This window comes from Phyllobates terribilis, unplaced genomic scaffold, assembly GCF_046119375.1.
Source record: "Phyllobates terribilis strain yellow unplaced genomic scaffold, ASM4611937v1 Scaffold_7__3_contigs__length_470593459, whole genome shotgun sequence".
Taxonomy (NCBI): Eukaryota; Metazoa; Chordata; class Amphibia; order Anura; family Dendrobatidae; genus Phyllobates; species Phyllobates terribilis.
The window spans coordinates 194,927,662-194,950,405 of record NW_027362767.1 but is presented as its reverse complement, the minus strand read 5'-3'; the positions used below and the strand labels follow the sequence as shown (position 1 = coordinate 194,950,405).

Below are 22,744 nucleotides of genomic sequence, written 5' to 3'. Positions count from 1 at the left end.
GTACGAGGGCTGTGTCCCATTCCGGTGCAGGCCCACACAGGATCTGCGCTCCCGGAGGGAAGTCACTTTACACACAGTATTTTGACAGCACAGTACGACCATTTGACAGACACACTGTCCGAGACCACACAGGTCTAAAGGACTGGACTCTGCACTAAGCAGAGAGGACCCACCAGAAAAGACCAAGATCAAAGATGGCATTCTATTAAATATGAAATTAGAAGTGTCACACCTAACTGTTCCTCCACCCACACCCACTAACTGGTTCCTACCACTTTGTGTTCCCCAGTATTCCCTGTAACCAGGGGAGCAGCACTAGTGCATACTAGCTCCCTCTGGTGGAAATGTGGTGTTGGATGCAAGAGGCTGGATCACTACCATCGCACCGGACTCACCTCAGAGGAGGAGCACCACACTCCATTAAAGAAGTGCAGCATTCCTGTGGCGGCCGAACCCTCAGGGGCGCCACATTCCCCCCTGGTAAAACACAGCACGTCCGCGGGCTGCAAAGGAATAGCACCCAGGAAAATTTCTTTTTTATGTAAACAAGTAGAACTATCATCCCTTTATGGGAGGCATGTTTCTTGTAACATTGCATAACAGTTATGAGAATACAAAAGTGCAAAATTATAAAATTATAAAAGTACAAATATATAAAAGTGCAAAATTATAAATTAAGACAAGAAACTTTTCGATCAAGGCAGCGGACTTGTTAAAGGTGACGACGGTCAGTTCAGTAGCAAGAGGGACCTGCCCTAAACCCTCTACGTGGGCCCTGGGGTGGCTGCAGGGCATGAAGATCCGGAGTTGGACCCCCACACAAGCCACTCCAGACAGGTTTTGCTTCTGAGGTCTGAGGTAGAAAGAAGGCACGGTTTTGTATAAAACCAATAGGAAGCACCTAAATAGATGCATAACTATTTACAATGCAGTCCGCCACCTGCCATAGTCCGCAGGGACCAAAGTCTCTATATAATGGAAAAAAACACGAAAGATAGCAGCAATTATTAAAACTTGAAACAACAACAACAGTAGCAGCCGGGGGCTGCTTTAGACTTGGGGCTGACGTGGAGGGAAGGGCTCATTCCTCCCGACAGAGGCTAGCCGGTCACCTGAGGCTGAGGACGGGGTGGCGTCACTCCCAGACACTTTGCGGACGTCCGGGGCGTACCACCCACGCTCTCCCTGGTGGCGAGTGAAAGTCACTGTATCGCCCGGGAGGAGGTTCCGGCCGGAGTGTCCCTTCTTAAGGCGCTGCTCGACGTCCCGCCTGCTGACGAACACATCGTCCTGGAACATGGGACTCCGGATGAACCCCCAGCCCTCTCCATGGTGAAAATGTACAATCTGGCCTTCATATCGGGGACTGGGATGGGTGGCCTCCTGCTGATGCGCACGAGTCTTCGCAGCCTTGGCCCTCACCTCGAGGCGCTCGCAGCGTAGCTCCCGCCGACGTTGCTCCCGTGCCAGCTGGAAGATTTGGTCGCTGCACCATTGGCTCCTCCTGCGCGCTTCAGATCTGTTCTCCCGCGGGAAGCCCATTAGGTCGCCCCCCTGGTTATCCCAGGCCCACTCCTCGGCCTCGGGCCAGGTCACCGCCGGTACAGGTAGCGGGGTTAGGACGGGTTGCTGCAAGTCCTCTACTGATGCGGACCAGTCCGGGTTGGAGCCGGTAGCCTCCTCCGCAGCTCCAGGCACCTCCATTTCTAAGCTTTCATGACAGCGCAGATCCCCACCGATGGCTGCCGATTGCAGCTCAGGAGCTAGCGCTTGCTCCCAGGTGACTGCGTGGGGGACTATGTACTCCGCCTTGAGGTCCAGGATAGTCTCTGTTGGCTCTGCAGCCGGAGCAGGGGTTGCAGACTCACCCGCCGCTAGGTCACTCTCCACTTCGACCTCCGAGTCGACTAGTCCTGGAACCTCCACTCCTCGGCGGCGGTCACGGATCCGCTGCAGCATCTCCGCTGTCCACGCTGCCGTCGCCGCCTCCTGGGCCTCTTTCTGCCTCCTGGCGAGTCCCGGAGCTTCCATGTGGAGAAACTCAATATCTCCCGGAGTCAATACGCTGCCGCTCCTCTATCTGCCGGGTGAAGGGCGTGAACCGGGTTCAGTGGTCGTATGGTCTTGCTCCCCAGAGATATCCATGTCTGCCTCTGTTGACTGCCAAGCTCCGACTGCAATGGCCGCACCTTGTTGCTTTGCTTCTTCTTCCTCCTCTTTCGGGGCGGTTCCTGGGCGGAATGCTAACAGGCCCGCCTTCATTCAGCCCATCCATTTTGACGGGCATTACCTCGCGGACAGTCTCTGATGGAAGGGGCAGTCCACATTTTTGGCGCCAAGCGGGAGCCCAGCCCATGATGGGAGGTGTACAAAGACAGTCTTTTCACAGCATCATGGCGCCTGTTCTTCTTGGGCGGGCGCCATTTTAAGTGTAAAACAACAGTTCAAGGTGTAAGGTGTAACATACCTGGCGGCGTCTTTGCATAGTGGTCCATCTCCCACTGTGCAAGAGCGCGCACTTGATCTCCAATCCAGAATGTCTCTCTGGCTTCCCTCCATGCTGTCTGTTTGTGTCTGTTTCTGCTGCTTAAGGGCGGCGCCCGATCACTTCCTGCTTTTTGTACCTGCTGCAGGCACACCCTTTGTGCGTCCTCAGCCTATTGCTGTCTGTCACCTGGTATTTAACCCAGCTGCTCCAATTAACCCATGCCTGAGCATTGTGTTTCATTCAGTGTGCTCTTTCACTCTGAATGTGCCAGGTCCCTTTCTGTGTTTGCTTGCCTTTCTTGTAGGCTGTATTTCCAGTCCTGTCTGAACACGCTCCTTGTCTGTTTGTTCCGCCTTCTAGGGGCCGCATACCTAGACCCGCTCCCGTATCTTGCCTGTCCTGTCTGAACACGCTCCTAGCCTGTTCCCCCCGCCTTCTAGGGGCTGCATAATTAGACCCGCTCCTGTATCTTGCTACTGTGTCTGTTCTTGTCTGTATACCCTCCAAGCCTGTTTCCTGTGTTTCTCTATGTCCGTACCTTTCCTTTTTCTGCAGAGTCTGAACTCGTACCTAACTCCTGCTCGTTGTCACTGTACTTCCGTTTGTGAGTTTATGGTCCACTCGCTACTTCACTGCAAGTACCCTGTGGGTATCTGGTTCTGCCTTTCCCTTCCTGTCTGTTCCGTGTCTACAGAGCCCTGTTCCCCCTGCTCTGCCTTGCTCACCGCTCCGGCGGTTCTACCCTGCTCTGCCTTTGCTCACCGCTCCGGCGGTTCTAGCCTGCTCTGCCTTTGCTCACCGCTCCGGCGGTTCTAGCCTGCTCTGCCTTTGCTCACCGCTCCGGCGGTTCTAGCCTGCTCTGCCTTTGCTCACCGCTCCAGCGGTTCTAGCCTGCTCTGCCTTTGCTCACCGATCTGGCGTTTCTAGCCTGCTCTGCCTTTGCTCACCGCTCCGGCGGTTCTAGCCTGCTCTGCCTTTGCTCACCGCTCCGGCGGTTCTAGCCTGCTCTGCCTTTGCTCACCGCTCCGGCGGTTCTAGCCTGCTCTGCCTTTGCTCACCGCTCCGGCGGTTCTAGCCTGCTCTGCCTTTGCTCACCGCTCCGGCGGTTATAGCCTGCTCTGCCTTTGCTCACCGCTCCAGCGGTTCTAGCCTGCTCTGCCTTTGCTCACCGCTCCGGCAGTATTGCTCCGCTCTGACTCTTTGCTCACCGCTCCAGGCAGCCTCGTCCTGCTCTACTCTTGCTCACCGCTCCAGACGGCCTCGTCCTGCTCTACTCTTGCTCACCGCTCCAGGCGGCCTCGTCCTGCTCTACTCTTGCTCACCACTCCAGGCGGTCTCGTCCTGCTCTACTCTTGCTCACCGCTCCAGGCAATCTCATCCTGCTCTACTCTTGCTCACCGCTCCAGGCGATCTCGTCCTGCTCTACTCTTGATCATCGCTCCAGGCGGTCTCGTCCTGCTCTACTCTCGCTCACCGCTCCAGGCGGTCTCGTCCTGCTCTACTCTCTCTCACCGCTCCAGGCGGCCTCGTCCTGCTCTACTCTCGCTCACCGCTCTAGGCGGTTTCATCTTGCCCTGCTCTCACTCACCACTATGGGCGGCCTTACTCTGCTGTGTTTGTCCGCCACATCTGTGGTTCTGTTCCTGAGTCCCAGTGTGTACTGGGTCCTATCCCGCCTGTGTTCCTACCTGCTAGTGCCTCCCTGTCTGCACTCTTACCGTGCTTGCCTGTACCCCCCTGCCTGCATACCAGTCGTGCCTGCCTATACTAACCAGTCTGTTCCTGTATTCCCCTGTGTGGGTCAACAGCCGTTTCCGGGGTCTGTCCTGGAGTAGCACCTGGTCCCTCTGCTCGGTTCCTCCTTGGTGCACTGGCGTCGTATGCCGTCGTGCGACCCTGGTCGGATCGGGTGAATACCTAGTTACGCCCCTCCAGGCATTCACTCTCCGGCACGGTCCAGTGGAATCACACGCACACGCCGCTCAGCCCGGACGTGTGCATTACATAAGGCACACAGTACCCGGTAGCAATGGGCACTTTTCTCCGTTGCTGCGGGCACGATATCCTGCCGACTACGCCAGTGATGTGACGCTCGCAAGCCCTGCCCTGGGAAGATGGGGTACTCGGAGCCGGGTCAGATGTTGAGAAGGGGGATGCAGTCATGGCCTGGACCCGTTCCGTGCCCAGGGCCGTCACATTAAAATTTATGTTAGGGCTTTCCGGGTTGAGTGGTAATTGTCGACTACGCCACCTGTGGTGTCTGGTGATGCGCCACCAGCACCGCTTCAGTCCACTGAGGCCCGGTGTGACGGCGGCTAAAGTTCTCGCTGCTCCCCACAGGCGGAGCGTGGCCTCAGGGCAGGCAAGGCAGGATAAAGGGGGGTAGTAGTGTGGGAGTGCGGGCACCGTGTCGCGTGGTATGGCGCGTAATGAACAGTCCGGAGGCCAAAGGGATTAATTTCCAAGGCTTTACTCACAGTTCTCTTAAGCAGCGCAAGGCTTCTCTCTGCTCCTCGCGGAGTCCTGCGGCCACCAGGGACGGGGGTCCGACTACCTCCGAGGAAGTCCAGTGTGAGGCAGCATCCCTACACCAGAGTGTTCCTGCACTACAGACTTTACCCCTTCCCGTCTGTGCGTGTGTAGATAGGCCGGGTCTCCCTCTGAGCTCCTCTCAGGTGTAGGGCTCGGGTGGCAATTCCTCTCCTTCCCAAGCCCGGCAGGATCCTCAGGGCCTAACCGGGCTTTCCCGTCCTGGACATAGAGTACGAGGTCGGGTGTCGGGGGCCGGTACCCCTCTTGCAGCCGGAATCCCTCTGAATAGATCAGGTAGGAGAGGACAGGTGGCGAACTCCGCTCCATCTGCATCCTCCCTGGGACCCATTTGCTAGGGAGCCACACTCTAAAGCTCCCGGGCCTTCTTGATCCTGGTCCTTGGCCGGGTTGAGACATTCCTCGTCTGCAACCTACCTCTCGTCCCATAGATCGGGTACGAGGGCTGTGTCCCATTCCGGTGCAGGCCCACACAGGATCTGCGCTCCCGGAGGGAAGTCACTTTACACACAGTATTTTGACAGCACAATACGACCACTTGACAGACACACTGTCCGAGACCACACAGGTCTAAAGGACTGGACTCTGCACTAAGCAGAGAGGATCCACCAGAAAAGACCAAGATCAAAGATGGCATTCTATTAAATATGAAATTAGAAGTGTCACACCTAACTGTTCCTCCACCCACACCCACTAACTGGTTCCTACCACTTTGTGTTCCCCAGTATTCCCTGTAACCAGGGGAGCCGCACATAGTGCATACTAGCTCCCTCTGGTGGAAATGTGGTGTTGAAGTTGACGCGCCCCCTGGGCCTGTGCTGTGCAGAGGGATACCCGGAGCCGGATCGCTGGGATGCTGGGGGTTGTACTTCTCCGTGGCGGTGACCCGGTCCGTGCCCAGGGCAGTCAAACCAGTGGCAGTCTTAATGTATAGCAAATGTCCGACTACGCCACCCATGGATTGCGGTCAGTGGGGACCGCCGTTGCGCTGCCGACCGCCGAGGCTGATGTTGTTTGCGCAGCCGAGTATGGGATAACTCCCCACGGGAGACGTATTGCCTCAGGGCAGCTAATGTGGATGATGGGAGTGATGGTGTGAGCTTCCGAGTAGTAATGGTGCTGGTGCGGCAAGGAATCACAGAGACGTGTGGTGCAGTTCAGGGTCTTTACTGATGATATAAAGCAGACCCTCCCGGGAGTACTGGTTAGCAGTAGGGGCCTGGTCAGTCTGTGAGCAAGCAGGATCTCCCCTGGCCAGGTGGAGTTGTAGGCCTCCCCGACTATCTGCACTCTTTCCTGGCTACCTTGCTCTATGCGGGTAAAAGTAGCCCACGTCCCTGAGTATACCGTGTGGTGCTCACCCGTATGGCCGGTGACTTGGGGCCTTTCGTCAGCCTTCGCTTCACGATGGCGGTGCTGGTCCCTTCGTTGTGACTGAGCCTTCGGGTTTCTAAGGCCAGAGGACATGGAATCCCCTGCCGGTTGGATTCTGCTGCTGGACCTGGATGTCCCCACAGCCTCGGACTCCGTGTCCGGGTTAGTGTCTTCAGCCAAGGCGAGCTTTCTAGCTTCCAGCCTCTGGCACTCGCTCCTGCTCCTACAGAGCTCCTGTTGTAACTTTCTCTGTGTCTGGAACTGTACTCTGACTGCTCTGCTTGTTCTGCAGGCTCTGTCTAACCTAATCCCGCCCCAGACCCAGTTTATAAGGGCAGATTCCTCCCCTCCCAGGTCTGGGCGGGCCGTGTTGCATGTCTAGGGTTCCTGACCAGAGAAACCTCCCACTTGCTCTCAGACATAATATCTCTATTACTGTGATAACCAGACCCCTGGGGTGCCACAGATGCAAGAGGCTGGATCACTACCATCGCACCGGACTCACCTCAGAGGAGGAACACCACACTTCATTAAAGAAGTGCAGCATTCCTGTGGCGGCCGAACCCTCAGGGGTGCCACAGATGCATTCGCATTGAGCAAGGCCACCCACATTTACACGGCACATGACTGCATGTATGGAGCTTGCACCCTTCGCTCCTGGTGCAGGCACCGAGGAATGCTGCTAGCTCGCAGTCTTGTACTGTAAGGCCTCGTTCACACGAGCATGCACAACAGTCGAGTGCTATGTGATGTTTTATCGCATAGCACTCGGACCAATTTTATGGGGCAGTGCAGATTAGCGTTTTGTTTCTCATGCTAATTTGACATGAGAAAAAAATTTCAGAATGCGAGTTGCTGCACGAATCTGATCGCACTCATCCATTCAAGTCAATGAGTGCATGTACAACATCGGACTGCACTCAGATGACATCTAAGTGCATTACAATTTCCAGACTCACTGAATGGAGAAGATGGAGAAATTTTGCTCTCCATCTTCTCCTCCCTTGTGCTACAACTCTCTCACCCGAGAAAATTTGATCACACTATGCCGACACTCTGCTCAAACTATAATCATATCCTAAGGCTTGTGTGACCATGCCCTCAGGCAGCGAGTGCAGATTTGTACCCTAAGGCCAGACAACTCCTTTAAGGTGTGACCTTTTTAATAGGCTAAGTCTAAAGATGCTCATACATATGCGAGTTCATCCTATAATTATTTCTCCCATTTACTCCATGCAAAGTACTGTTTGGAGGGCTATATGGGGGCCATTATAGTGTTTGGGGGGCTATGTGGGGGTCATTATACTGTTTGGAGGGCTATGCAGGGGTCATTATACTGTATGGAGGGACATGTGGGGGAGATTATACTGTTTGGAGGGTTATGCGGGGTCATTATACTTGTTGGAGGTCTCTGTGGGGGCATTATACTGTATGGAGGGCTATGTAGGGCCATTATACTGTTTGGAGGGCTCTGTGGGGCCATTATACTGTTTGGAGGGAAGTGTAGGGGCCATTATACTATTTGGAGGGAAATGTGGAACCTTATACTGTTTGGAGGGCTATGTAGGGGCCATTATACTATTTGGAGGACTTTGTGGGGGTCATTATATTGTTTCGAGGACTTTGTGGGGGTCATTATACTGTTTGAAGGGCTATGGAAGGGACCATTGTGCTGTTTGGAGGGTTGTGTGGGGTCCATCCTACTGCATACTGTGTGGATGGTGTGGTGGCCATTATATTGTGTGGAAGGACTGTGCCAGGACTTTACTATTATGTAGGGGGCTTTCATACTGTCTGTGGGGGCCATCATATCATGTTGGGTTCACTGTGGGGGTACTATCCTTTGTGAGGTGTACTGTAGGGTCATCATACTGTGATGGATAGTATGGAGAAACTCACTGTGGGGGTATCATACTGTGTTTGCTGGGCACTTTTCTTGGCATCACACTTGGGGACAATGACAGAGATATTTTAGTGCCTGGGAACAATAAGGGGCTTCAATAGGAGCAAAATTCCTTTTGTAGGGGCTGCAAAGTTGTGAGATATGCTTTTGAGTGACCCCGCCAAATTTTATGATCTTTTTTTTTTAGGGGAAGGAGAGTCCAATTAGAACAACTTTTATGGGCCCCCGTGATTTCTATGGAAGCCCCTGCCCTTGCACCTATGAAAAACTAATAACTTGAAATAAAAGTTATAATATTTATGTAGTAATACAAATATAAATACATAAAATATTAAATGCAAACATATTTTTATTGCAGAATACGTATGGAAAATATAGACAATGAGATGTCTGTCTTTATTACAAGTTTAGCACAACTGCAACCTATAAAATATTTACTCAGCAACTTGATGTGGGACTTCATGGAGGCCTTATGGCCAAATCCTGTTGGTTTTGTTTTGCCTAAAGTAGGTAAGTTGTTTCCTAATTGATCCTAAAAGTGGTCGCCCAATCATAGCATATGCACAGAAGGAATAAAGTCCGTCAGCTCACCATAGCTGGTCATCATAGCTGGTCTCCATAGCTGGTCACCATAGCAGGTCACCATAGCTGGTCACCATAGCTGGTCACCATAGCTGGTCACCGTAGCTGGTCTCCATAGCTGGTCACGATAGCTGGTCAGCATAGCTGGTCTCCATAGCTGGTGATCATAGCTGGTCACCATAGCAGGTCACCAGAGCTGGTCACCAGAGCTGGTCACCATAGCTGGTCACCATAGCTGGTCTCCATAGCTGGTCACCATAGCTGGTCACCATAGCTGGTCTCCATAGCTGGTCACCATAGCTGGTCACCATAGCTGGTCTCCATAGCTGGTCATCATAGCTGGTCACCATAGCTGGTCTCCATTGCTGGTCATCATAGCTAGTCACCATAGCTTCTCACCATAGCTGGTCTCCATAGCTGGTCACCATAGCTGGTCTCCACAGCTGGTCTCCACAGCTGATCACCATAGCTGGTCACAATAGCTGGTCTCCATAGCTGGTCACCATAGCTGGTCTCCATAGCTGGTCACCATAGCTGGTCACCATAGCTGGTCTTCATAGTTGGTCTCCATAGCTGGTCACCATAGCTGGTCTCCATAGCTGGTCACCATAGCTGGTCTCCATAGCTGGTCATCATAGTTGGTTTCCATAGCTGGTCATCATAGCTAGTCACCATAGCTTGTCACCATAGCTGGTCTCCATCGCTGGTCTCCATAGCTGGTCAAAATAGCTGGTCACCATAGCTGGTCTCCATAGCTGGTCACCACAGCTGGTCACCACAGCTGGTCATTATAGCTGGTCATCATAGCAGGTCACCATAGCTGGTCACCATAGCTGGTCACCATTGCTGGTCACGATAGCTGGTCACCATAGCTGGTCATCATAGCTGGTCACCATAGCAGGTCACAATAGCTGGTCACCATAGCTGGTCTCCATAGCTGGTCACGATAGCTGGTCACCATAGCTGGTTACCATAGCTGGTCTCCATAGCTGGTCACCATAGCTGGTCACCATAGCTGGTCATCATAGCTGGTCTCCATAGCTGGTCTCCATAGCTGGTCACCATAGCTGGTCATCATAGCTGGTCACCATAGCTGGTCACCATAGTAGGTCACAATAGCTGGTCAGCATAGCTGGTCTCCATAGCTGGTCACCATAGCTGGTCTCCATAGCTGGTCACCATAGCTGGTCTCCATAGCTGGTCACCATAGCTGGTCTCCACAGCTGGTCTCCATAGCTGGTCACCATAGCTGGTCGCCATAGCTGGTCTCCATAGCTGGTCACGATAGCTGGTCACCATAGCTGGTCACCATAGCAGGTCTTCATAGCTGGTCTCTATAGCTGGTCACCATAGCTGGTCACGATAGCTGGTCACGATAGCTGGTCACCATAGCTGGTCACCATAGCTGGTCATCATAGCAGGTCACCATAGCAGGTCACCATAGCTGGTCACCATAGCTGGTCATCATAGCTGGTCTCCATAGCTGGTCACGATAGCTGGTCACCATAGCTGGTCACCATATCAGGTCACTATAGCTGGTCACCATAGCAGGTCACCATAGTTGGTCACCATAGCTAGTGTCCATAGCTGGTCACCATAGCAGTTCACCATAGCTTGTCACCATAGCTGGTGTACGGCTGCTTGTCTTAGCAGAATTCCATCATGAGTCCACAAATGTCAGCTCCATGTTCCGAATAAAAATAGGATCTTTAATTTCTTCACAAACACGTTAAAAACAAAGTCATAATCAGTATGATGAGAAAAACATGATGGGGACTGCCGCATTTCTGATCATACCAACCTTAGTCATGTATATTCCACGTGGACTGTCTGGCCACATAGTCCATTTATAGAGTTATGATGACATCATAACATATTGATGACCTGTCTATAGTACAGAGAAAAAATCTTCACAGCACTCACCAGGGGTTGCAAAATAATCAAAAAGTAATTTTATTTCTCTATACACAAAGCGACGTTTCGATCTTCATGGTCTTTATTAAGTTTCATAAATACCATGAAGGTCGAAACGTCCATGTGGACTATGATTAAGGACTGTATGGTCAGAAACCTGTAAGTCCGTGTGATTTATTTCTGTCCATACTTAATAAAGATCAAGAAGGTCAAAATGTGACTTTGTGTACAGAGAAATAAAATAAACATTTTGATTATTTTGTAACCCCTGACAAGTGCTGTCAAGATTTTTTCATTGGATTATTTTGATACTTATTTTTTTTGACTGTGTCAAAATTGTGAGTGTGCAGCAGACATTTTTCTGTTTTTCTATCTATAGTATAGGACCTCCAGTTCAGATCATTGAGGGTCTGACACCCAGTGCCCCCACTGATCACCATCAGCTGACATTTCTTCTGGTGACTGGATGTAAACATATGGAATAGAGCTGCAAAGTTCGGTTTCATTCAGTGTGTAGTGGCTGCTGCCAGGTGCTGCAGAGCAGCTCTTATTCTTTTAGAAAAGTAGAATTTGAATCATAGCTGTTTTGTAGTGCCAGAGAGAGGACACTACTCACTGAACGGAGCTGGGATTTAAAGCTTCATTCCATGTGCTTGTGTAGCACCCTGAGGACTCGGCTGCTACAGGGGTATTACACCTCAAGCCAGAGGTGTGGTATTCCACTCCCGGGTAAGGATGGAGTGTGGGACTGAGCTCAGATAGCTGCATACACTACATACATCCCATTTCCGGGGGACAGACCGACGTTACTCCCACCAGTATATGTGCAGGTACGACAGTGTCTGTCCCTGGCTGGAGTGGGAGGGGGGTGGAACATCCCAGTAGTGTAGGGGCAGATAGGGGGAGCAGTCTGGGTAAGGCTAGGAGCTCATTGGGTGCTGGTCACCTGAGCTCACACATAGAGGGAGTATATAAGGTGGGCACCATCTTAGATCAGGGTCAGTCTTCTGTAGAGGGTCAGTCAGTCCTGAGAGAGGTCCAGGAGCGCCTGCAGAGAGAAGAGAGAGAGGAGAAGAGAAGGACCCAGAGGGGGAGAAGAAGGAACCCCAAGAACCCAGTATACAACCAGAAGGGTGAAGGGTTGGCACGCAAGGGAACCGGATCCCAAATTAGTGGAGGAGAGAAACTACCCTCAACTAAGAACCGGAGGCTGCGACATTACATGTGGAGCAGCCCCTCACCAAGTCCACTAAGAAGGCACACTGAGCATAGGGTCAGGGAAGCCAAAGAAGGTTCACCCAACAGGAGACCCGAGGGAGCTGGACATAAGTGGACCTCTGGTGGGGACGGCCAGTAGAGAGGACAGTCAGAAAGGGAGCTCAGGACCACGCTCCAGAATTGCTTGGGGGTTGGCCGAGTCCAGGACCTGGTGGACGCAGCGCGGCTCGGGCGGTCACTCAAGGCCAGAGTGACCAACAGAACAGCAGTAAGTAAAAACCCTGAACTGCACAGCCCGACTCTGAGTCTTCTTACCATCCACACTGCACCACCACTACCACCATCCTCTACACCTGACCCCCTGAGGCTATACCCCTCCCGTTGGGGGTTATACTACCACAGCTGCACATATACCACCAGCCTCAGCGGACCCTGCTGCAGCGGCGGCCTTTTGACCGCAAATCAACGGGTGGCGTAGTCGACACTAAGAACAACTAATAACATCTGTAAAGACTGCCACACACTGAGTTTGACACCCTGGGCACGGACCGGGTCGCCGCCACTCGGAGACTACAACCCCCATCAGATCCGGCTCCGGGTAATCCCCAAACAGCACTGGCCCAGGGGGCGCGTCAACTTTGGCGTAGTCGGCAGGATTTCGTGCCCACAACCACCGGGTACTGCGTGCCTGAAGAGAAGTTCAAATTTACCTCAAGAAGAAGTCTCCCGCCGGTTCCAGAGGGTCCCCGCCATGGGACGCCATCACGGATCGTTTCCCGCCGGTTGCCCGCCATCTGCAGCTTTTTCCCGCCATCCACGGAGTTTCCCGCCACTGGGAGACGATTCCCGCCATTTCCAGAAGATTTCCCGCCTTGGAAGAGCGGACGCCATTATGGGCGTGCCAGAGGGTGGCAAGAGGTCACCTCCCATCGTGGGCCAGGTCAAGCAATGGCGCCAAAAGCGGAAACCGCCCCCACCAACGGAGACTGTGATGCTAGAGATGTCCATCAGCGTGAGAGAACTGCCCCTGGAACTGACAATCACAAAGTTGCCCCGGGACCACCTTCAATGTGGGCGGAGACAGAACAAAACAGAGAAGATGGGTGCAGCCTGGAGGAGTCCGGAGAGAGCGCACCCGGAGACAAGAAGTCTGGAGAGGAGTCTGGAGGAGCCGTACCCGGAGATGGAGGGAGAGGCAGGCAGCACCGACCCAGTGGTCAGGAGCCTGCTGCAAGCAACAACCCCACTAGGCTTAGTGGAGATCCTGGCACAGCTCCCCCGAGACCGGGAGTGTGCGCAGACCGCGCTGGAGCGCCTCGCATGGAGGATGGCCCAGGTGCAGCGAGAGACGCTGACGGAGTGGAGCCGAGAGATGGCCCTGCAGGCAAGAACCCGCCAGCGAAGCACGCCACCCGAGACGAGGAGACAGACCGCCTCTGAGGATGGTGCAGGAGGAGTGAAGGCCGGAGACGGCGCCGAAGAGGGAGCTGAACAGATGGAGGCAGGTAAAGGGGACGTCACTACCCCGAGCCGAGAAACCGCGTGCCTGCCCCAGCTCCCCGTCGCAGAGCCCGAAATTCCCCCTGCCGTGCCCGTCGCTGCATCGTCACCGCTCCAGACAAGGCCTCAAGCAGAAGCCGCGGCCGCGACCCCTGTGACGTCACGCGCCTCAACCCTGAGCGCGGCAAAGCAGGAAACACCACCGGCCTGGTCGCAAGGTCTAGTACCCCCGGGCGCCGCAGTACCAACAGCGCCCTCTACCTCCACTGAGCCACCGGCCTGGTCGCTGGGCCAAGTAACCCCGGGCGCCGCCGTCTTCACGGTGCCCTTTACGTTCAGGGTACCCCAGGCCTGGTCGCAAGGCCTGGCGAACCCGGGCGCCGCTTCCACCACCGCGCCCTCAACATCTAGAGTGCCGCACCTGGGTGAAGACTTGTTTGCCCAGCACACTTGCCCGGATGGGCAGCCCTTTATATGGCCACCGGAGTACTACCAACTGGAACTCCAAAAAGCAAGGCCCCTGTGCGAGCCCCTGATTCCGGCTCCGAAGCCCGTTAAGAGGACCCCGCTCCCGCTGGAAGAAGCGCAGTTCGAGTGGGACCCCACCGGAGGAGACCTCATGGGGTTCACTCAGGAAACTCGGGCAGCCGCAGCGGAGCGTGTGGAGTGCTGCCGCCAGCAGTTGGCAGTCTTCGAGCAAGAACGGAGAGAGAGGCGGGTCCGTGAGCAGCGGCTGCAGGAACAGAGCGCAGGGCAGAAGAGCAGGACCAGGAGAGACCCCCGTGCAGCTCATGGTCCCCGTACCACCGGGACTGTGATTAAATTCCAAATGCAGCACGGGTGGGGCTTCATCAGGGATCACCACACCCCCGGCGACGTCTTTGTGACCAGAAGAGACGTGGAGTCCCATCTGCCGGAGGGACACAGAGGTCGTGACCTATATGTAGGGGACGAGGTCACGTTCACCCGGCACAAGTGTGCCAAAGGACCCTACGCCCTCCATGTACACCGGCTGACGGAGGAGGAGCTACGGTGTGAAGAGGAGCAAGAGGATCCGGACGGGTCTGAAGGAGGAGCAGGAGTAAGCCGTCATTAAAGTACGGTAAAGAGACTGTACATAGTTACCCGTCAGGGTATAAGAACTTTTACTGCTGCTAGTTAAAATATAGTCCCCGTTGGGACCAGCAAATTGAACTGAAACCCGTGTGTCCCTATTCCCACTGACCGAGGACTGAGAGCGGTCATTCCTTTCCTAATACCTAGTCGAGGACTGAGAGCGGCCATATTTCCCCTTGTATATAGTTGCGCTTTTTAAGGCGCCCCCTACTGGTTTTATAGGAAAGCTGTGTTATTCTACAAGAGACTGTCGCACTTTACCCGGTCACAAGTTGCACCGTGGCCGGAGGAACAAGAAAGTTTACAAGAATGTTTATTATGAAAAAGTTTTATGCTGCAGAAATATATATATAATGTTTTATATGTTTATGTTGTTATGAAAAAATTGTATGTTTATGGATGTTTTATTCTCTTACAGCCCGAGGACGTGCTGTGATTTACCAGGGGGGAATGTAGCACCCTGAGGACTCGGCTGCTACAGGGGTATTACACCTCAAGCCAGAGGTGTGGTATTCCAGGGGAGGAGTCCTGAGGAGATAATTTGCATATTCCCACTGCATTTTGGGGTAAGTGAAGAGTCTCCGCGAGCTCAAAGAACACTGGATTTTGGCTGTTGGAGCTGAAAAGAGGACATCGGTAAACCGCGCGCCTGTCGGCGCGCGCATTTTGAAGCTTTTTTTTAAGCTTTTTTCACTGTTTTCAGAACATTAACAATAAGAACATGGAAGAGTCCAGGAGCCATTTGGTGAGCTGCATATCCTGCTACATGTTCACAGACTTGCCAGTGGAAAAGCCAGACTTCACATGCCAGAAATGCAAGCTTGTGTCCCTGTTGGAGGAAAAGTTGCGAAATCTAGAAGAGAGGTTAACTACCTTGAAAATCATTAAGGAAGGTGAAGAGTTCTTAGACAGAGCAGAATTATCTCTTCATGATTCAGAAAGAGAAGAAATTCGAACTGCACCTGACGAAACAGAGGAATGGAAGCATGTGACCCACAGAAGCAGGAGGATCGAGAGGCAGTCAGCACCCATACTGCTCAGGAACCAGTACCAGGCTCTCACACAGGAGAACCATGAAGAAATACAGCAAGATAAGACTTTGCCAGCAATGAATAACCTTGTAAGCACTCAGAATCATCCTGGATGGAGAAAGAAGAATGTTGTGAAGAAAAAACGGAGAGTGGTGGTCATGGGGGATTCCCTGTTAAGAGGAACAGAGGCCGCTATCTGCAGACCAGACATAACCTCAAGAGAAATGTGCTGTCTTCCAGGAGCAAAAATTAAAGATGTGTCTGACAGGATATCAAGACTCTTCAGACCTACAGATCACTACCCATTCCTGCTAATACATGTGGGGACAAATGACACCGCAAGAAAGGACCTGGAAACCATCTGCAGTGACTTTGAAGACTTAGGCAAGAAAGTGAAAGAATTGGGAGCGCAGGTGGTCTTCTCATCCATCCTCCCAGTGGATGGCCATGGAACAATGAGGTGGAATAAGATTCTACAGGTGAACAACTGGCTACGTCGATGGTGCCGTCAACAAGGATTTGGATTTCTGGATCACGGAATGAATTACCTATACGATGGACTACTTGCTAGAGATGGGGTGCACCTTACGAAGACTGGAAAACATGTATTTGGAAGTCGCCTTGCTACACTCATCAGAAGAGCTTTAAACTAGAACAATGTGGGAAGGGAAGCAAAAGGCCAGAAAAAGCCATACAGCTGACAAATACTATTGAGATCTCTGCTACTGGAAGTGGAAAAGAAGAACAAAGACAAAAAAATCTAAATAATAAAAATATGGGAGGAAGAGAAACCAATCACAAACTAAAATGTTTTTATACAAATGCACAAAGCATGGGCAACAAACAAGGAGAATTGGAACTACTAATGCAGGAAAAGGAATATGATGTCATTGGAATCACTGAAACTTGGTGGGACGATACACATGATTGGAATAAAAGGCTAAAAGGATACAACTTATTTGCAAGAAACAGACTTGATAAACGAGGAGGAGGTGTCGCATTGTATGTTAGAAAAGCGTATATCTGCACAGAGATTGAAGCTTCAGAGACTGGGAGTTCTGTGGAAACTGTTTGGGTAAGAATACAAGGAGAGAACAACGGAAAGGACACCATTGTAGGCATTTACTACAGGCCACCTGGGCAAGCTGAAGATATGGATGAACTCTTTATGTATCAAATGACCAAGTTCTCCAAAAAATATGACGTAGTGGTCATGGGAGATTTCAACTATCCAGACATTTGTTGGGAATCTCTCTCAAGTAAAACTAACAGGTCAAGCAAATTCTTATCCTCTCTTGCTGACAACTTTATCTTCCAAAAGGTAGGGGAGAAAACAAGGGGATCTGCTACTTTGGATCTAATCCTTATAAACAGGGAGGAAATGGTTGAGGAGGTAAAGGTGGCTGGGACCCTAGGAGGCAGCGATCATGCTATTATAGAATTTTGGATAACTAGAGGAGGAAGACATGTGAAGACTCAAACTTCAAGGTTAGATTTTAGAAAGGCAGATTTTAAGAGACTCAGAAAGAGAATAGGAGGGATCCAATGGCTGGATGTCCTTAAGGACAAAAATGTCCAGGAAGGATGGGAAGTTTTTAAAAATGAGATTCTCAAAGCACAATCGTTAACAATCCCGAAAAGTAGGAAGAATGGGAAGCATTTAAGGAAACCAGGATGGATGAACACAGAACTTAAACACATGCTAAAAAGAAAGAAAGAAATGGTTATTAAATGGAAAGAGGGAGGCATATCTAAAGAAGATTATAATGCAGTCTGCAGATCCTGCAGGGCACGTATCAGGTTAGCTAAAGCTGACAATGAATTAAGGCTTGCAAGAGATGTCAAAAGCAATAAAAAAGGATTTTGGGGGTATGTCAAAAGTAAAAGAAAAGTCAAAGATGCTATAGGATTTTTACAGGATGAAAATGGAGAAATGGTAAGAGAGGATGTTGAGAAGGCCGAACTTTTTAATTCCTATTTTGCATCTGTTTTCTCTCAGAAAGAAAATGTAACATCAACTGATCTTCACTGTCCTTTTAAAGGAATAGAGGAATCCAAGTTATCAGTAAACAGAAAGATTGTGAGGGAATATTTAGCTAACATAAATGAGTTCAAGTCTCCAGGTCCAGATGAATTACACCCCAGAGTACTGAAGGAGATTGTAGAAGAAATTTTAGAACCACTCTCCATAATCTTTGAAAATTCTTGGAGAACAGGAGAAGTCCCAGAAGACTGGAGAAGAGCAAATGTTGTTCCTATCTTCAAAAAGGGGAAGAAGGTGGACCCAGGGAACTATAGGCCGGTGAGTCTGACTTCTATACCAGGAAAGATCTTTGAACAAATTATTAAACAACATGTATGTAAGTACATGGATAAGAATGAAGTGATTAACCAGAGTCAGCATGGGTTTGTAACTAACAAGTCATGTCAAACTAACTTAATTTCCTTCTATGACAGAATCACTGACTGGGTGGATCAGGGAAATGCTGTAGATATAGTATATCTTGACTTCAGCAAAGCATTTGACAAAGTATCTCACATCATCCTTATTGAAAAAATGACCAAGTATGCAATGGACCAGGCAACTGTTAGGTGGATTCATAACTGGCTTAGTGATCGGACTCAAAGGGTGGTTGTAAATGGCTTCACATCCAGCTGGATGAATGTCTCAAGTGGGGTACCACAGGGCTCCGTCCTGGGACCTGTATTGTTCAACATCTTTATCAATGATTTAGATGAAGGAATTGAGGGTAAACTGATTAAATTTGCTGATGACACAAAGCTAGGAGGGATAGCTAATACTAGAGAAGAGAGAGAGAGGATTCAAAAAGACCTAAATAAACTGGAGCAGTGGGCAGCAACCAACAGAATGGTTTTTAACAGGGGAAAATGCAAAGTACTACATCTGGGCAATAAAAATGCAAAAAGCATATACAGAATGGGAGGAATAGAGCTAAGCAACAGTACATGTGAAAAAGACTTAGGTATACTAATAGATCATAGACTGAACATGAGTCAACAGTGTGATGCAGCAGCAAAAAAGGCAAATACAATTCTGGGATGTATTAACAGAAGCATACAGTCTAGATCACGTGAAGTCATTATCGGTCTTTACTCCTCTTTGGTCAGACCTCATCTGGAATACTGTGTACAGTTTTGGGCACCACATTTTAAAAAAGACATCGACAAACTGGAGCAAGTTCAGAGAAGAGCGACCAGAATGGTGACTGGTCTGCAAACCATGTCCTATGAGGAACGGTTGCAGGATTTGGGAATGTTTAGCTTGCAAAAAAGAAGACTGAGAGGAGACTTAATAGCTGTCTACAAATATGTCAAGGGCTGTCACATTGTAGAAGGATCATCTTTATTCTCATTTGCACAAGGAAAGACTAGAAGCAATGGGATGAAACTAAATGGGAGGAGACACAGATTAGATATTAGAAAAAACTTTTTGACAGTTAGGGTGATTAATGAGTGGAACAGGCTGCCACGAGAGGTGGTGAGTTCCCCTTCAATGGACGTCTTCAAAAAGAGGCTGGACAGACATCTGTCTGAGATGATCTAGTGAATCCTGCTTTGAGCAGGGGGTTGGACCAGATGACCCAGGAGGTCCCTTCCAACTCTACCATTCTATGATTCTATGATTCTATGATTCTATTCCACTCCTGGGTAAGGATGGAGTGTGGGACTGAGCTCAGATAGCTGCATACACTACATACATCCCATTTCCAGGGGACAGACCGACGGTACTCCCACCAGTATATGTGCAGGTACGACAGTGTCTGTCCCTGGCTGGAGTGGGAGGGGGGTGGAACATCCCAGTAGTGTAGGGGCAGATAGGGGGAGCAGTCTGGGTAAGGCTAGGAGCTCATTGGGTGCTGGTCACCTGAGCTCACACATAGAGGGAGTATATAAGGTGGGCACCATCTTAGATCAGGGTCAGTCTTCTGTAGAGGGTCAGTCAGTCCTGAGAGAGGTCCAGGAGCGCCTGCAGAGAGAAGAGAGAGAGGAGAAGAGAAGGACCCAGAGGGGGAGAAGAAGGAACCCCAAGAACCCAGTATACAACCAGAAGGGTGAAGGGTTGGCACGCAAGGGAACCGGATCCCAAATTAGTGGAGGAGAGAAACTACCCTCAACTAAGAACCGGAGGCTGCGACATTACATGTGGAGCAGCCCCTCACCAAGTCCACTAAGAAGGCACACCGAGCATAGGGTCAGGGAAGCCAAAGAAGGTTCACCCAACAGGAGACCCGAGGGAGCTGGACATAAGTGGACCTCTGGTGGGGACGGCCAGTAGAGAGGACAGTCAGAAAGGGAGCTCAGGACCACGCTCCAGAATTGCTTGGGGGTTGGCCGAGTCCAGGACCTGGTGGACGCAGCGCGGCTCGGGCGGTCACTCAAGGCCAGAGTGACCAACAGAACAGCAGTAAGTAAAAACCCTGAACTGCACAGCCCGACTCTGAGTCTTCTTACCATCCACACTGCACCACCACTACCACCATCCTCTACACCTGACCCCCTGAGGCTATACCCCTCCCGTTGGGGGTTATACTACCACAGCTGCACATATACCACCAGCCTCAGCGGACCCTGCTGCAGCGGCGGCCTTTTGACCGCAAATCAACGGGTGGCGTAGTCGACACTAAGAACAACTAATAACATCTGTAAAGACTGCCACACACTGAGCTTGACACCCTGGGCACGGACCGGGTCGCCGCCACTCGGAGACTACAACCCCCATCAGATCCGGCTCCGGGTAATCCCCAAACAGCACTGGCCCAGGGGGCGCGTCACTTGTATCGAGCCACCACTGGTGCAAATAACCTCAGGTTAGTGTGGGTGCCGGGTGTCGAACTTTTACCCATCATGGAGAAAATACATGTCATGGAATAAATGTCAAATGTAATATTAGCAAAAAGACAAAAATATATATAAAAAATAAATTGAAACATGAGAATTGTTGTGGGAATATTTGCCCAGGTTGTAGGTTGTAAACTAATGGGATAAATTGACAATAGACACATCACGGAATGGACAGAAATGACCATAAATGCATAAGTTAATGCTGAGTCCAAGTCTAGAAGATTTACATAACCTACTAATCAAACCTGTCTAATAAATGGAGAGTATTACCAGAAGTGCCAAGACTTGTTAAAAGATGAACGGCTCTTCTTGTGTGAGGCCAACATGGGTTCATACTCATAAATTAGGTTAACATTTTGATCAGTAATGTTTTGGGTGGATATTGAGACTTTTGGTAATTGTAAGAATGTTGCAAATTGCTGATATAAAATCTTTTGGGATTGATCAGTTCTAAGAATAATAAGACCAAGTGTGGTGAAGGTTTAAAGCACCACTCCGACATTTTTCTTTGCATTTTACCGTTGGAGTAGTATCACTAATGTCTATTCCCGGCTCGTAGTGCAATACTTAGGGTTAGGGTTCTTCCCAATGTTGCTCTGGTACCTTTCTGCCATCTTGTGACCACAACTCCTGATTTACCAGAAGTCAGAGGTAATGGTCACAAGCTCTCAGTGTAAGTCTATGACCTCATTTTGGCCCTGTTCTGGCTCTTATAGACTTACATGGATAAGTGCCTTCCAGATCCCAGCAAACACTGGCGCGATCTGTCAGGTCACAACTAGCAGAAGACGACCATAGCGGTGTTGAGAACAGCAGAAGATGGCGACTGGTACTACAGGCAGAGAACATACATTAGTGATATCACTCCGGGTATGAAATAGAAAAAAAGCGATGGAGTAGTGCTTTAAAGAGAACCTGTCATCCGAATTTTATTCCCCAAACTGATAGAATATATATAAAGGTGCTTTAACGCTGAGTAAATCCTTACCTTTTTTGTAGAAATCCGTTTTGCTATGGTAGAGAAATACATATTTGAAGTTGTATGTTAATGAGTTTCTAGTGCAGTAAGTGAGCGCTGCACTCACCGCTCTCCTGGCTCTCTCCATTCCCTGCTCTCTGCCTGCCTCCTGTCTCTCACTGTCAGGTCACTATTGTTTCAGTGGTGAGGTCATTTTGACATTAAGAGGTGTGTTTGTGTTAAAGAGATTGAAAGGTGTTATACGCAGTCCTAGGAGATGCCTTCGTTTTATACACATATTTTCATGGCAATCGGAATATTTGCAATTAGATTTTTTATTTCTTGAAATTCGTTAAATCTGGCGAATTTGCACCCGCCAGACAGCTGCAGCCGAGTGACGGGTGACGGGTGAAGAAAGTAAAAGGAATCCAGCAAAAGGACAGCCCAACAGCCATCATTTTGCAGGATTTGAGTGTATGGAATAACAAAAAAAACGCATTTTGGTGAATCAGATTTTTGGGGAAATTCTCAGAAAATTCATTTAGCTTCAAACTGATTTTTTCATCTCTGATGAGGAGCTATCTAATCGATTTATTTGAGAAATATCAACATTTACTCATATATAAATAGGAGTTCCTTACGAAGGTGTTGTCTGGACTTCAGCTACATTTCTGCAGTCACTCAGTGTGAGTGCCGCTTGCTGGATCCTGACAGTCTACAATGTGCACTGTGTCTGGATTCTGCTCTATTGCTTGCTGGAACATTTGTTAGATAACCACAAGTAGGCCATATGCACACGGCGATTAGCCTCTCAATCGCTTCTCTCAACAGAAAGTTGGCTTTTTCTGTTATGATATGCACTGCAGATGAATGAAGCGTTAAAGGGGTATTCCCATGTCAAAGATAGGTAGCAGGTGTATTAATCATAATAATAGTATTAGCAAATACCTCAAATTAAAAATGTAGTATAGTTCTTCTGATTTGCTATGTTGCTTACCCCATGTGCAGGACATTACAGTAGCTTAGGTATCCATGGTTATGACCACTAACAGTTAACTAAGCAACTATTACTATATGAGTTGTTGTAACCATGGACACCTAAGCTACTGCAATGCCCTACATGAGATAAGCAACATACCTAATCAGAAGAACTATACTACATTTCTAATTGGAGGAATTTGCTAATAATAGTAATATTACACTTACTACATATTGGATAGGATCTTGGAGATGGGAATACCCTTTTA

The 22,744-nt window shown here is 50.0% G+C and overlaps 1 protein-coding gene across 2 annotated transcripts in view; it reads left to right on the top strand.

The window, feature by feature from the left end:
* The window catches only part of LOC141153065 (uncharacterized), a 204,495-nt gene that overhangs the window by 104,500 nt on the left and 77,251 nt on the right, over positions 1-22,744 (top strand). For both annotated transcript variants that reach the window (XM_073637740.1, XM_073637739.1), the window contains one exon: positions 8,674-8,825. In XM_073637740.1, the coding sequence (XP_073493841.1) occupies positions 8,674-8,825 (152 nt within the window). The remainder of the gene's footprint in view (positions 1-8,673; positions 8,826-22,744) is intronic.